Below are 16,351 nucleotides of genomic sequence, written 5' to 3' on the forward strand. Positions count from 1 at the left end.
TCCTGTAGGTACTGGACATGCATGTACTGCGGCAAAATAGACACTGCTGATCCCGTGTCAACAACCAGTTCATGCTCTTTGGTCTGAGAAGCAGGTGTACTGATGTGGATTTTGCACGTGGATGAGCGACAAACACGGGCAAAATGTCCAACTTTTATGGCAAGACTTGCAAGTCACTTTGGCTTCAGGGCACTGGGAAGAATTAGCCAGATGTTTGTCCGAACCACATCTGAATCGCTGCAATGTTTTAGCTTGTTGAACAGCAGATTCTATTGTGAAGCAATTGTCAGGGGCTTTGTCCAATGTCAGATCTGGTTCGAGCAGAAGTCTCTCTCTAATGCTGGGGTTATTCACGTGTTCATTCAACTGATCACGCATCAGTTCATCTGATTTATCATCGAAGCCGCATTTTGAAGCAAGATCACGCAGCACGGCCACATACTGTGCAATAGTTTCATGGTGTGCTTGTCATTTCCAGCCAGTCTCTTTGGCGCGTATTTGTCCTGCATCAGCAGTCCAAGCTAACCGTCACAAAATATGTTCTTGGAAAGTGTAAACGAGACAACAATGAGACAGCAGAAGGGTCACAGACTGACTGCAAAAAGAAAACTGCATTTAAAAGAAAATGTCTCCGACCTGAGTTACGGGTTCATCAACAGGTGATTGACAAGCCCCACACCACCCCACTCTGTGGAATATGCGGTGAGAGACTTGCTAATGAAGCCATGAAACCACCAAAACTGCGCCGCCACATGGAGGCAAAACACCCAGCATTGAAAGAAAAGACCTTAGAATATTTTGAAAGAAAAAAAACGGAAACATGAAAGACAGAAACAAGACTACGGAGTAGACAGGATGTAAGGAACACATTTGGAGTGTCACTTGGGGTGGTGTCTACCACCACCCCAAGATGGGACCGTCTAGTTTCAGGAAAACAAGCCCAGAGCTCCCACTGATTCTACATTTTGGTGAGTTGATATTATAGTGTAATAACATGTAATTGTTGCATTCAGATCAGATACTAAATCTAATGATTAAGGTTTTTGTTATGGGAACCTTCACGCCCCTCCCCGTCCCTGGTACTAAAAAGGTTGGGGGACCACTGGTCTAGACAACAAGGCACAGTACATATTATATAACACTATGATTGTTTCATGTCTGACCGACAGTAGTGAAGTACGGGGAAATGCCTGCAAAAAAATGTACTCTGTCACTTTCATATTACAAAAAGATAATCCAACAATAATAAAACAATACAGAGAGAGAACCAATCCATTATTCATTCAGTTAAAATGACTGAAATTTGATGACTTGGTTGATTATAGCAAATTATGTTTACATGTTGTTTTTTTTAATGCTACTGTTCAACATGCAGAAAATCATTTGAAAGGAAAAGTGTTTTTTTTTTTAAAGTTAATTCAGAACCAAAATAACATCAAACATTACATTTAAAAAAAGATGTTCAAGGCTGACAGGTGATGACAAAACACAATGAATTCTGTTAAGTTTATTCAGCAAATTGTCAGAAAGTGATAAATTGTGAGTGTTGTTTGTGGTTAGCTGTTTAATTCTGATAAATGTAAGTGAAGGAAAACGAAGTACGGAGATGTAATCTTTTATTTATTAAATGGAGATTATATTTTAATTAGAAAAACATTGTATGATTAAAAAAGTTTTTAACTTCTCCCTTCAAACTGGAAGGTTTGGTTGAGTTCAGTACAACCTACTGAATGCTTCAGTGTAGTTTACTTCCTTTTTTAATGCATCTGAATTTTTTGGGGTTTCTTTTATAAGTTCAAATAAAACATTTGAATGAATAAACACGCGGAGAAACTATGAAATGAGAAATAGCATTATATGAACAGATGCTGGTGAGAATAATGATGGGGAGGAAAAGAAGGGACCATGGAACTGTTGGAACTTTCTTGTGAGAGCGATAGGATTTGGGTTCTGTTCTAATTTGAGTGTGTGAATTCATCCAGATGAGCTGTCTACATGTGTAAAATGAAGCAGACGTTGACAGCTGGGGTCTGTTCACTCTGTGAGGTACAAAGACAGCAGACTGACTGAAGACAGGTTGGATTTTTATTTGGTGCTGCACTGAGCGTGGACTGTGTTTACATTTACAGTCAGGATTTCGTGAACATGAGCAAAGCGGTTTGTGATGAGTGTTCATACTGGTGTGGTAGCTGACAGGACCAGGAGGAAATGGGAGGGAGAACCAAGGGTCCATTTCAGCTTCTGTCTGAACCGCAGCATCCGAAGCCTTGACTCTGTCTCATCCGATCTCCGTTCAACGTTGTTCCCCGTTGTGATTGTCGACGTTGGCCGGTGTTCTGCTGACACGGCGTCCAGCTGGAGGCCTGTTGCTAAGTAACTGATGAGTTCAGGCAGAAGTCCATGTTGCTGCTGATGAGAGCTGAGGGTTTTACTCGAGCAGCAGCGGCCTCTGCTGGCAACGAGTGGCAATAGCTGAACGGTGCGTCTCCTCATCCAGTAACTACTGCACTACTTACAACACTATTAGATGTGAAGAGTGGGATCAACGGTTGTAAATATCTCCTGTTACCTTCTCTCTCTCTCCAATAATCTAATTTTCAGCTTCCTTCCTGCATGATGTTCGTGGTGCCATGACCTGTTTCCCTGCCAGGTGACGCACAACTCCTCCCTGTTCCGCCTCTGTGTGATGCTTTAAGGTGACAAACGGTTTAAGGTGATCAACAACAGGAGATCTACGTCGTAAAACACAAACGCTCTCCAGAGCGATTCTACAGTGGAGGTCAGTAGTTTCATAGATGTCCAGCATGTGACATCGGCAGACGGGGACGGGACAGCTACAGGCTGGCTCCCGCTGTGTGCGTCGTCGTGGCAACACTCGACCTTGCCACATCTCTGGATATAAAAATAAAATAAATAACAATATATGTATCACATATTGTATTTTATCTGAGGTCCTTCAAACCTTTAAAAGCAAATATAATTCCCTTTCATCTCATGACACATTTATTTATCACCTCACTTCCCTTTTTGGTTTTGTCCGGACACACACACACACACACACACACACACACACACACACACACGAGCGACTGGTCTCGACGTCTGAACATGTTGCGAGGACGTGGATCATCTTTTTCTGTGGTCGTGTTAGTTGTAACAGCCTGTTAGTTATCTGAGGAATCCTGCCGACGGCATAAAGATTTCAGGAACTGCTGGATTGGTTTGGGAGGGGCGCATTCCCACGAGAGGCTAACGTGCACCGTCATGTGCACTGTCATTTTGGAAAAAAAAAAAAGACAGAATCTAACTAGTGCTACTACACACACACACACACCACAGCGCCCCCGTCTGTGTCCCACAGACCACAGCAGCTGCTGGAGGATGGCGATGGGCGGTATGTTGAAGGAGGAGGGAGACAGGGTGTGGGGGGGGCTTTTCCTCTATTTGCTGTTCAGCTCCTGTCTCATCATCGGCAGCCCACAGCCGTGATCAGCGCCGCTCCTTTGCCGCTGCCGTCCTCCGACAGCAGGAAGTTGACGTTGCACTGAGGAGCCAGTTGGTTCACGGTCTGGTGCATGATCCGGGAGAAGCTGCAACACACAGAAAGGTCACACGGCACATCGTTAGGAGGTGAACTGTTCTGGAATGTTCTTTGAACATAGAAGCTTCATGGTGGACTGAACTGGTCGCTCCAAGGTTGCCTGGAGGTGTCTGTGAATGTTTGTGTGTGTGTGTGTGTGTGTGTGTGTGTGTGTGTGTGTGTGTGTGTGTGTGTGTGTGTGTGAATAGCCCTTGACGGTGCCTGTCACAGGTGTGACTTCCAGGTGTTACCCCTGTGGCCACCCACCCCCCCCCCCCCCCCCCAACCCCTCCCCTCCTGACTGGGACCTGGGTGAAGGTTTAGTTAGTTTACATGTTTTACATGTTTTCATGTTAGTTTAGTTTTGTGTTTATTTTAGTACGTCACTAAAACATGACATCCCGCCCTTTAGGAGGCATTTTTTGAAAAACTTGGAAATTAAAAACTCCCAACACCAAACTTTTCAAAATGACTTTTTTGTGATAAATAAAAGTCAATAAAACTACTTCTTGCAAAATAACAATCTACCCATAAATGTTAATATGGTATCATATAGTACATAGTATATACGTATGTAAATAGTATACACGTGCTTTACAAAATTACAATATAATGGAAATGTTCATTTTTTACAGTAATTTGATTCAGTTTGGAGATTTATGGTATTTAAACTGTGTAATGAGTGGTTAACTGCAGTAATATTTTGAGATACAGAGCTGGAGACGTCAATTATCAACATTAAAATTAAGACATCCTTGACGTTTTTCCATGATATTGTTCAGATGCACCTGCATGTATCAGGTGCCCTGTATGTGGTCAAGAAGAGGTTGATGGGTCCAAAAGCTGCTTCACCCCACCACACAAAACAGAAATGACATTTAAAGTTGAATGTCTCTTTACAGCATACATTGTGTTTTTGTTTGTTTAAAGTCTTCCATTCAGGATGCAAAGAGCTTTGTGATCTCATGAATTCAACTCACTGTGGATGGAGTTTGTAGAGTGTCCCATCCACCCCGACGGTGACGTTCAAGTGGTCCAGTCCACGGTTTTCTCTGATCTTATCAACCACCGCTGCCATTCCCGCGCCGCACAACTGAGCAGCCCGACGTGACACAACTCCACATACCTGCACAGCCACGAACACGGCAATCGTTGGCTGGATAATCTACTCACACACTGTAAGTACGCTGGAGTCTGTCTGTTCACTGGTGACACGCTCCGGCCTCTTCACACAACTGATAACGCCCGTTTCCTCACAGCGTCCACTGCTGCCGTACACATTCTCCCAAAAACAGCTGATAGTGTGAGATTTGGGCTGAAAATGACTCAGTCACTCAGTTTATTACAACCGGAGTCTGAGCGCGCAGCTACAAGTTTTGTAACACACAAGACACCATGAAGTGGGTTAATCAACAGGTACAGTAGGTAGGTAGGTAGACAAGGTGTAGACAATGGAGCACCACACAAACCTCAAGTGCCCCCCGAGTCGTCACTACTCAGAGTTAAAACGATCCTCTCGGCCCGTCTCACCTCTTTGACAGTGATGCTGTCGTCACAGGTGCTGTCCAGTCCCAAGTGTTGTAGGATGGATCTCACCTGCAGCAAAGCCAGTCTGTCACTGGACAAACACACCAGCACAGGAGGGTCAGGATGGATGACGCCAAACACCTGGAAACCTTCGGTCCCTCTCCTCGGCGCGTAGACGTGTTTTACCTCTCGATCTGTGAGAGGAACTTTGTTTCAAAGATGCCTCTGGTCTTCAGGGTTTCAGAAATCTGACCCCTGAAGAGGAAGCCCCTCTTGGTCATGTCGATCAGGATGTTCCGCACTATTTCACCGAGGTACATGCCGCTGCACATTTTCTCATATCTGTGACACAGAGACACCGGGGACGTGTAACAAACGCTGGACATGGTTACAGTCGAGAAAGAAATGGAAATCAAAGACAAATCAAGGAAATGAGGCGTGATGTTCTACGCTGGTTCTGATTTAAGAGATGATGCTTGATGAACAAATGTTCATTATGAAAGTCTACCTTTGACCTTTGACCAGCCAAGGGTCACAACCCAGAGCAGTGTGTGTGTGTTCACCTCTGTTTGCCTGGGTTGAGGGAGAAGTCATCGACAGCGCGGTCGTACTCCGTCCTGATGTCATCCAGGCATCCGTTGTCCCCAAACGCCCCCCACTCCATGTTGACACACATCCGTCCGTCTTCTCCCTCGATGGTCTCGATGTTCCTCATCTCCTCCATGTAGCAGGCGTTGCTGCCGGTGCCTGTGAACGTCAGAGGGCTCGTTGAGGTACAAACAGCGCAGACGGCTGAAGGCAGACGGAGGAAACCTGGTGCAAACCGACCGGCGATGAGCCCGATCTCACAGCTGGACTCTTCATAGGCGCACGTCATCATGGTTCCAACCGTGTCATTGACCACAGCCACAACATCCAGGTCAAACTCCTGGAAACACACAACAGGAAGTGACGTCGTACTTTGTCCACGTCGACCAGTCTTTCATGTCTCCTCCATTCCTACCTCTCTCCTCTTGATGGCGTCCCTCAACAGACCCACCACGTCTTCTCCTTCACAGTCGGTCGCTTTGAACCCTTTGGTCCATGTCACTAGGATGCCCTGTACACACACACACACACACACACATCACATGGTATTCCATGTACACTGTAACAATAAACCCACAAAAAAATGTTAAAAAATAAAACAGTTTATAACTAAACTGCTAATGCTGTGTGCCACCATCTTGGATACTGAGGCCCTTGCCTTTTCTATAATGTTTGTAATATACTTATTTACTACACACACACGCACAGGTCGCAGAGCCTGGGCTTTGAAATCAGGTTTACACACTCACAGCGTCCAGGCTTGTCTGTCGGCAAGGAAATGAGAAGGTGAAGCCCAGAGGAAGACGAGCATTCTTCATCCCCATGTAGTCCAGAAAGTCGCTGATGCACTGAACAATGTGATCAAACAACTGGAAGAGGAGAAACACGTGGTAAAACCCTCAGTGTGACATCACGTCGTACGTGTTTCCACCATACTTGATATCAGCGACCACAGACACAACAACCAGCGGTCATTGGCTCGCTGTAATTAGTGCATTTAGTGCAATTACCGTCCCCGTATTACATTTTTACCTTATTTATTTTATTTACTTATCAACACAAAATTAAAATTAAATTAAATATGATATATTTACACTTATACTGGACCAGTATAACTGTGAAATGACAATGGAGACAGCTTGAACTGTTGAATGTTGAGTCTGTGTTCAATTCAGCACAGGTGGAAGTTGAAGGGTAGAACGGACGAACACCTTTACGTCGAGCTCAGTTTCACGTGTTCCTGGGTGGAACACATCCGGTCTCACCTCCTCTCCTGTGCCCTGCATCACTTCTAGAGGAATGGCGTAGATCTTGTTGTGCATCTCCACCGTTCTCCTCTTCCCAGAGCGAATCTTCACCAACAGAACCCTGAAGTTGGTTCCTCCTAAATCCAAAGCCAGGAAATCCCCATTCTCTGGACATGGAGACATGTGTGCAATCACAAAGACAAACCGTGACAAAACACAACATGTGCTTCAAACCAGACCAGTGGACGTGGATGTGTCTAAAAGTAGGCATCGCATTCATGGAAGCTTTAGAAACCATATTTGATCACGTCAGTCTCTCCCTCTCTCTCTATATATATATATATAATTTTTTTAGTATTATTATTTTTCTTACCTACCTATACCTATGATAAGTATGTACTATAATGCATGTGGACATTTATGAATAGAATGTTCTGGAAAATTGGCCCGAAACTGTGAGGAACTAGATATGGAAATGCAATTGACTTTGATTTATTAAACATTAAAAAAGTAGAAATGTAGAAAAAGTAGGGTGGGAAGTTTGAATTTCCAAGTATTTCTAAGTACTGTATATAGTAAAATGGATTTGGTGATGCAGACGCCACAGTACATGTGATGTTGTTGGCTAAAGGCTCCATGGAGCCTGACGGTTTAAGTCAGCTACAAAAATGCTGAATAATGCTGCGGTTCCTGAGCCAGTGAACATGTGTGAGCAAAAGCTGAACGAGTTATCAAATAACACAGAAAGCATGTCCACATGTCACCGGCAGACTTCTCTGAGGTCATGATGTGTTGTCATCTGAGGTCATGATGTGTGTGTCACCTGACGTCTGACCCACGTCAGTCATGACTGATTACAATCGTGAGCTTGTCCACTATCTATCTGACAAGTGTTCACAAGGGGACAGTTCACTTTGTGAGAACTGACTGAAAGAGAGGACGCAGTTTTAGATGGTTCATTTTAGGTCAGGTCACGTTCAGCCCAGTTTCAGCTCCAGAGGGTCGGACCAGTAGAGTGATTCATAGAAAATCACAGATCAAATTCATCCTTCACAGGGAAGGAAAAGAGAGAGACGACAAAATAACTGAAGTTTACAAACGGGATGTGGGCTTGTAGGTTCTTTGTATTGTGTTGAATTGTTTTGAATCGCATTAAGATTTGTATTGAATCGAATCTCATTGTATAAATTAAAATTGTCAAATAATTAATGAGTCGAATCATATCGTGAGCAGAGTTGAATTGAATCGCATTGTTGGACAGAGGTGAATTGAATCAAAGAGTGAACAGGGGTGAATCGAATCGAATCGTGAACAGAGGTGAATCGAATCGAATCATATCGCAGGAGTCTTCACAGAGATCCGGACCTGAATCGATTCAGTCACACAAACTACTGTGGAGCTCTGAAGGAGGAGAAATCTGGTTCTCAGTGTTACTGGAACAGGAACAGAAGTTACTTTTGCTGATACATTGTTTTGATGTTTTCACATTCACTCGTTCATCCCATGGGCTGAATAGGACCCTCTGGGAGGGGGCTTATATTTGACACCCCTGGTTTAGGGAAATAGTGAATTTTCTACACCAACACTTTACAACGCGCTGGGATTAAGGCAGGTCTAGGATTAGGTTTGACAAGTTGGGTTAGGGAGCGACAGAGTGTCGCTGAGCTCACCTGTGCCGTCAGGAGTACTTCGAACAAACGTTGGCAGCATTTTGACGGTAGCAGAGTCCTGAGTGCTCTTTGACAGGCCGTTTTGGATCTCTATCCTCATTCGATTCTTAACCTGAAAAGACGATCCCGGCTCAGTGACGCTCACGCTCCGGCACACACGCAGCGCCGCACCTCGCTGTCGCCTCACCTCCAGCAGCTGGTCCGTCGTCAGGCAGAACTCTGACAGCGTTTGGGCGATCTGTCGTGATTGTTCGGCCAGTCGGTACGCCACCGCTGTCACCATGGCGGCTCCCTTCCCGCTGCCGCTCTCTGACAGGAGGAATCGAACGTCAGAGTCTGGGACCAAGCGCCGCACCGTCTTGTGGAGGCGGCGAGCATACCTGAAGGAGATGGGAAGGATGTCAACGGGCGGAGCGTTGTACGACTGCAAGAACTACAAACGTAGTCTCTCACTCACTGGGGGTGCATCTTGTAGAGAGACCCATCGATGCCGACCGTCGTTCGGAGGCGTGCCACACCTTTGTTCTCCTTCAGCCGTTTGAGGATGGCTGCCAGCGTGGCAGCGATCAGGCTTGCAGAGCGGAAAGACACGATGGCACAAACCTGATGGAGAAGATGAGGACGGAAACTTCAGAGAGACACGAGTCAACGCTACTTCTCCTCGTATTGTTCGTCATGTCCTGCTGGCTCCTGGGAGACGATCCCAATGGTCGGTGGGTGAATGGGGGGGGGGGTTCAACCTGGACGAGTCACCGCTTCATCACAGGGCTGACGCGTACACAACATTCACACTCACATTTACACCGACGGGCAGTTTGGAGTAACCGCCGCATTTGCCTGCAAGGTGATTCCTGATTTTGTGCATCAAATGTCACGCATCACGTCGATGTGTTGCCATGGCGTTGCCATGGCCGTGACCTCTACGTGGACCTCCATAGACGGCAACAACTGTGACTGGACTGTTTGCATCAAGTGACTGTCCCTGCTCTGTGTTTGTAGGGAAATCAAACCATCCTAAAGGTGGTTTTGATGAATATCATACCGATCTTGTAGTTAGTGCGGTAACCACATCCGCTGACGCTCAATCGCTTGAAATTAAATTGGAAAAATTGGGAACAAAACGGAACACAGAAAATCTAAGCTTGACATCCACATGGTTTAGGAGCCATTGTGTCAAATACCCACATGCTGCACAGCGATGCAGTCGTCAGCCGAGGGCTCCACACCGAGTCGGCTCAGAATATCTCTGGCCTTAGATAATCCCTCCTTACTCCTGAACGACAGAGAGAAATCCTGGAGATGAGTCCAACTGGAGCGAGTCAGCACATGGACCCTCAGGCGGCCGGGGGTGGGACTTACTTCTCGATAGCAGAGACGTGCTTGGTCTCAAACTTCCCTTTGGTGAGAAGCTCTGGGGTGATTCTTCCCTCGAACAGCAGACCTTCTCTGGCCATCTTCACCAGAATGAGACGAACCAGCTCCCCCATGTACATGCCGCTGACCATCTTCTCAAATCTACAGCGCACGTACAAAAACACAACGGTTACAGCTTCCTGGACCCATTAATGCTGACTCATTGACTCGTTCTCTCTGGCAACGTCCGTCTGACGTACAGCTGTTTGCCAGGGTTGAGGGAGCCGCGGTCAATCTCTCGGTCAAACTCGGTCCTGATGTCTTCCAGCCGGCCGTCGTCTCCAAAGGCCCCCCACTCCGTGTTCACGCACATCCTCCCCTCGTCCCCCTCCACCTGGTCGATGTGACGCAGCTCCTCCATGTAGCAGGCGTTGGTCCCTGTGCCTGCACACGAGACACACGTGTCACTGGACAGGTGAAACCCCAGCAGACTTAAAGGTGGAGTATGTACGATGATGACCGGGCACAGACACACACACACGTGCAACAGTGAAAGTGAAAGTGTGTTAGAATTTGTGTCTTTACCGATGATAATTCCAACTTCACAGCGTTGGTCGTCGAAACCGCAGGTCATCATTGTTCCCACGGTGTCGTTCACGACCGCCATGATGTCTGCTTCATAGTCCTGAAATAACACACACACACACACACACACACACGCTGGTCAAATATATAAAGGGTCCAGTCCTGACCCAAGAAGCCAGTGTCAGCTGTCTGACTCTCCTCGTTGCTAGTCAGTTCTAGAAGTTCCAGAGGATTCCACCTGTTCGGTAGCAGATAATGGTTCAGACCGTCGCTCACGTTCTGACCAATCAGCTACGAGCTGGCGACAGTGTGTGTGTGTGTGTGTGTGTGTGTGTGTGTGTGTGTCCAGCTACAGACATGCTAACAAACATGCTAACTCTTGGACAAGAGGAGGACAAGAGGACAAGAACAAGATGATAAACCGTGTCTTCTCAACATAACGCACCCGTTGCTGTGGAAACAGCAGTCGTCCACGTGAGGTCTCAATGAGTGGTCGCAGCTCGGCGCCTCAGTGAACTGGACTGACTGTTGTCTGTCTTTGTCTGGAACTGACTTTTAGGCATTTATCTTCTTAACAATGTGCACTTTATTACCAAAAAACCCCCAAAACTCTTTGTATTTGCCCTTTACTGAACATGACTCATTTACTTTTTACTGACTTTTATCTATTGATTCAGCACCATGACTTTCACATATTGGAGTTGGTTTTACATCTCAACTTAATACATGTTCAGATAGATTTTATTTGATCTTACTCTTGGTCTTACTATTCATTTGATCCTCTTATTCACATTTTTCTTCTTTTAAGGGTTTTTATCCCTCTGCTGTTTCCTCCTGTTTATAATTATTGTGTTTTTTGTTTGTTTTTTTGTTTTGTTTTGTTTAAGCACTTTTGATTGATTGATTGATTGATTGATTGATGTTAATTAGCAGTCCTGCTCATGCTAGCCAATTGACATTTGTTCCTGTACTCAATAAGAACTGTGTTGTATCTGTGCTGTAAGCTTGAATTACTCATTACTCATCTCTTTACCTGTTGACCTCTCTGCCTCGACCTCTCAGTCCCCGCCCCCGACTGGTCGAGGCAGAAGGCCGTCCACATGCAGCCTTGGATCTTCCCGAGGTTTCTGAGCCTGTGTCTGTTGTTTCTATGACAACGGTCAGTTTTCTGAGCGTCAGGCGTGAACTCTTGCTGTGAACTGAGGCGATCCAACTAAAACCCGACTGGACCTAAACAGCCCCCTCTCATCTCCGACTTACTAACCAAAGATGGAGTCTAACAGCTCTGACTTACTCCTCGTTGCTTAATAGCTTTGTTGAGCAGCTTGACGACGTCACTGCCCTCCACTCCGCTGGCCTTGAAACGCTTCGTCCAGGTGATCAGATGACCCTGTAGACACGTGTGGAGCCATGTCAGAGAGCACCGGGAGCATGAGAAAGACCCCCCCCACCACCACAACCAAACCTTTGCACCATTTTTACCTCGTCTAGTCTGGTCTGCCGGCAGGGGAAGGAGAAGGTGAACCCCACCGGCAGCTTCTTGTCTTTGATGTTGTGTTTTTCCATGAAATCTCCGAGACACTCGGCCACGTGGTCGAACAGCTGCAGAGGAGGAGAGCGGTTGTCCCAGGTGACTGAGTGTGAGTGTGTGTGTGTGTGTGTGTGTGCAAACATACTCTTGCTCCACTGCCGTGCATGATGTCCTCCGGTGTGTCATAGACCTGACTCTCCATCTGAACCGTCTGTTTCTTCTCGTGGCTGACGCGGACACGGAGGATCCTGAAGCTGCTGCCGCCCAGATCCAACGCGATGAAGTCTCCTTTCTCTGCACAGATGGGACCAGAGCAAGAGATGTCAGTGAGACTGGGGGCTGAAAACAGTCATCGATTAACAATCAGACTACGTTTTCCTCATGCTAACATTACTTTATTAATGTATTTCCTTTTTTTTTATTCAACCTGGGAAATCTCATGAAAATACCAAATCAAATGTGTGTGTGTGTGTGTGTGTCACTTTGTAACTGCAGAGGTTTATGACTTTCAGATTTAATAAAGCAGCAGCCTCACACAGTCAGTTGATCTTTGATCAGAGGTCATAAACCTCCATCGTTCACGTCTCTTCCCAAACACGTCCTACAGTTCCAACCAAAGACTATAAAACAATCGTTTACAAATGTGGGAAGCAGTATGATGGCGCGTTCTTTGCTCAGTCATGTGGTATTGAATTACTTTGATCTGGTGACACACACACTTACACTCTGTGACCAAGTGAGGGACCAAGTGTCATTGTGGATCGGTGGTGGATTAGATCAACAGTAGACACACACACTGACTGTAAACACTGTGTTCCCTTCACGGACTCACAGTGGGGAACATCCATTTAGGAGAATACAAACTAATTTACAGTCATTCCAGTGCATCGTTCCACGTGCAGGACGTGAGTGCTCTGGATAAATTACCTCCATCGTTTTCAGACTCCACTCCACCAACTCCACTCTGATTTCTCGGGGTACTTTACCTTTCTACTGATAGAACGATGTCTGTCTGCCCTGTTCAACAATTCTGACTGATTTTCCAGGTGTCTGAGTCACCCAGGACAACCGCTGCATGTTCTCTAACGCCTCCTCTTCTCCTGGAGGTCCTGGTGTCTTCCATTCTGGGTTTCTCTTATTTCTGGGCCCGCCGCTCCTGGAGCAGCGTCCCCTCGTCAGCTCAGAGAAGATGAAGCTCCTCTCTCCCCTCAGGACCTTCATTGTTCATTCAGCACCTACTGCTGGTCAGTCCGTCCCAGGGAGAGGACAGGGTCCCTCGTTCTGTGGTTCTCCCTGAGGTTGCTGCCTTTGCCCCGAGTTGAATGTTTGTTGTTTTTTTCATTGACCCTGAGTGAGGGTCAAAGGTCAAATGGTGTGGTATTATGCAAGTCCATCGAGACAGTTGTAATTGGGATGTTGGGATACACAAGTAAAACTGAACTGAATTGTCAAAGTACTTTGAATACTTTCAGAGGAGAGGGAGAGGTCGGGTCAAGGGACCGTTGACTTACTACAGTCCTGTGGAAACAACTTTTGGTCATCATTGGGCCACTTTTGTCTTCATAAATCAGAGGTACGCAGTATCTCCTGCCAAGTTGTGTTTTATAAATCACAATCGTGCCAGTTTTCAGCCCCCTTCTGGCCGTACGCGAGTTTTACATGAGACCCCTGATCTGATAATAGAAACATCTTCTCCTGCAGCCGATGGGCAGACATGTTCTTTATATCCGTGCGTCACTCCAGAGCTCATTAATAACATCTCAGCCGAACTTGTGACGTGACTCTGACGCACTAACCTGAGCCGTCAGGGATGGAGCGCACAAACGTTGGCAACATCTTCAAAGCGGCGGTGGGGTTGGTGTCCCGCCCCAGCCCTTTGACCAGCTCCATGCGAAAGCGTTGCATGATGTCCCGTAACGTCTCATCAGAGAAGCGCATGGAGTACAGATACTTATCAATCTGACAGGAAACAGAGGGGAACCAGCAGTTAACGAGGACGTGACGCTCTGTAGGTGAATGAGCAGGTCCAGACCAGAAAGTACCTGTAGTAAACACACACAGTTGGTCTGGGAATTAGGACTGTACAGCACGGGAAGAAAGTACTGAATGCGTCGTCCTTTTTCTCAGTAAATATGTGTCTGATGGGGCCATTGACGTGAAACTGTCACCAGATGCCAGTAACAACCCACGTAACCCACACATACACAGAAATCAGACGTTTGTCCAGAAAAGACGTTCTGGTGATAAAGTGAAACGACATAGAAAGGTGACTAAACATTCACCTTTCTATGTCAGGGTGGAATTTGGAGGGTGGAGTGTGTGAACTACTCCGTATTGGCATGTGGAGACTGAATGTAGGTACCAGCACACAGCAGAGGTCCACTGGAACCCCCAATAGTTGTATCTGTTGCCATGTTTGTTGATAATGGGGGGGGGGGGACACACCCATGCACTGATGTTAGAACGTACATGGTTGGTGAACAGGATGTTGGACAATCCTGAAGGCAGTTGCATCAGATCACATGATGATGCAGGTACAACTTTACGGGACTTTATGAGTTGTACACACACACACACACACACACACACACACACACACACACACACACTTATCCCTAGTAATAATTGATCAGAATTACTCATCGACAGAGCTCCAATAGATTGCTGTGACTTCCTGTCCCATGAGTCACATACTGTACATTTCCTATGAAGATCGATTCTTTGGACTTTCACCATCATCGTATCTGTCTACGTTCTCTGTGGATGGAAACTGTGTAATTAGACTTGTGGTCAATTCTGGGGTCAAATCAGGGAGAGAAAACAAAACGTTTGACTGAACTCATAGAACTGAGTTCCTCCTCAGAAGGAACAAACTCACTGAACCTGCTATAATGTCACAAACAGGAACGTTTGTTCCTGTTTGTGACATTATGGACGTTTGCACTCAGATGAAGACAAGCAGGTTCTGTCTGCATGAACTTAACAACGCCTGCAGCCGTCCCATTTTTTCTATTTGGTCTAAATGTGGAAGGTAGAGGCGGTTTCACGGTTTCTCTCCGTCTCGACACCAAACACACGTGTGTTTGTTCTCACTGACGGATCCTGATGTGGTCATTCACCTTTAATAACCAGGATACGCACGGCTTGGTCGGTTACACGTTGGTCATCGTATCATATGTGATTTATGGACCGATTCCATCAGTTTATGTGGATGATTTTTGGTTTCTTTGCACGTCTAATAATCGTAAACTGAACATCTTTGGTTTGTGGGTGTCGACATTTGATGTTTGAGAAACGCTGAGTGGGACTTTTTATTTTTTTAACCATTTACTGCCATCCACAACAACTGATTGACTTATCATTGACATCATTTTATTGTCCTTCTGCATCATTTTCCTACATGGCTTCAGAGCGTTCCATTATACATGTAAAATAAAGTTGTATTATTGACGGTGTTGGAACGTGGCAGAGCACAAACCTCCACAAAGGTTCATGTAAAAAAAAAAAAACGGAAGGAAATGGGAACTGGAACCCTGCCAACCTTCAGGCTCATTCTCAGGTCACTTCCTGTATAAAACCTCGGCTCTTTTCACTCTGCAGACGTCACCAAACACACGAGAGCTTTGGATCGCTGCTCCACCGCCACTCAGGTTGTCGAGCTCCTACGAGCTGTGGAAAGCAGCTTGTGTCCACTGGAAAAATCTTACAAAGATCTTACAAAGTCTGGAAAAAATGTCTGATTTCTTGTCAACAATCTCTTTACACTTACAATAAGACGCGTCACCTGAAAAAGGAACTTGTTTTTAGACAATCTTCAAACTTAAAAAAGTTACTTTCACAGGTGAAGTCTTCTTTATTTTCACTAAAAATGAGACATTGTGACTCAAAATGAGACAGCTGGGCAGTGTGAATCGGTTTCACAGGTCTGTGAGGCACTCGGCTGATGTGTGTGCTCTGATGCTTCAACACGCCGCTGCTAATGAAAGTGGTCGATTTCCCTCGGCTCCTTCTCCCAACAGCGGCCGGCAGTGAATACTATGCTGCCTGAACCGCTGCTCCATTGTCACCCAGCCACCTTGGATTCTTATTGAAATGACCCGCTTACAAAGCTAAAAGAATGAGGAGGCACCTTGGACTGCTTGAATAACAATGGACTTAACTGACCAGCTTGGAGGAGGAGGAGGCGTGGGGCTTAGAGACAGCCATTGTCCACTTCAATCCAAATTCAGACCACAACCTGCATATCTGTCCTCAAGTTATGCCCCCCCTC

At 46.0% G+C, this 16,351-nt stretch overlaps 1 protein-coding gene across 2 annotated transcripts; it reads right to left on the reverse strand.

The window, feature by feature from the left end:
• Positions 1-3,466: 3,466 nt before the first annotated feature.
• On the reverse strand, positions 3,467-14,034 carry HK1 (hexokinase 1). Of its 2 annotated transcripts, none has more exons than XM_078622552.1 (20): positions 13,878-14,034; positions 12,227-12,375; positions 12,033-12,152; positions 11,845-11,940; positions 10,551-10,650; positions 10,226-10,409; positions 9,972-10,127; positions 9,798-9,882; positions 9,070-9,215; positions 8,800-8,992; positions 8,613-8,724; positions 6,961-7,109; positions 6,445-6,564; positions 6,111-6,206; positions 5,936-6,035; positions 5,671-5,854; positions 5,294-5,449; positions 5,111-5,198; positions 4,561-4,706; positions 3,467-3,590 (listed from the first exon to the last, which is right to left on the reverse strand). In XM_078622552.1, the coding sequence occupies exons 1-20, from the start codon at positions 14,017-14,019 to the stop codon at positions 3,467-3,469; spliced, it is 2,646 nt and encodes an 881-aa protein (XP_078478678.1). In that variant the 5' UTR covers positions 14,020-14,034. The 2 variants fall into 2 exon arrangements, with proteins under 2 accessions (XP_078478678.1, XP_078478677.1); XM_078622551.1 differs by having other exon boundaries at positions 9,798-9,885; positions 13,878-14,019.
• Positions 14,035-16,351: the final 2,317 nt, after the last annotated feature.

Source organism: Lampetra planeri, unplaced genomic scaffold (assembly GCF_965212315.1).
Source record: "Lampetra planeri unplaced genomic scaffold, kcLamPlan1.2.h2 scaffold_1610, whole genome shotgun sequence".
Taxonomy (NCBI): Eukaryota; Metazoa; Chordata; class Hyperoartia; order Petromyzontiformes; family Petromyzontidae; genus Lampetra; species Lampetra planeri.

Bases quoted from the DNA above. Each gene is read 5' to 3' on its own strand.
- HK1 (XM_078622551.1), bottom strand. From the start codon at position 14,019: ATGCGCTTCTCTGATGAGACGTTACGGGACATCATGCAACGCTTTCGC. The intron at 8,993-9,069 runs GTGAGTGAGAGA...CATCTCCTTCAG, and splicing joins CTCTACAAGATGCACCCCCA to GTATGCTCGCCGCCTCCACA. The intron at 6,565-6,960 runs GTGAGACCGGAT...CTCCTCTTCCAG, and splicing joins TGCAGGGCACAGGAGAGGAG to TTGTTTGATCACATTGTTCA.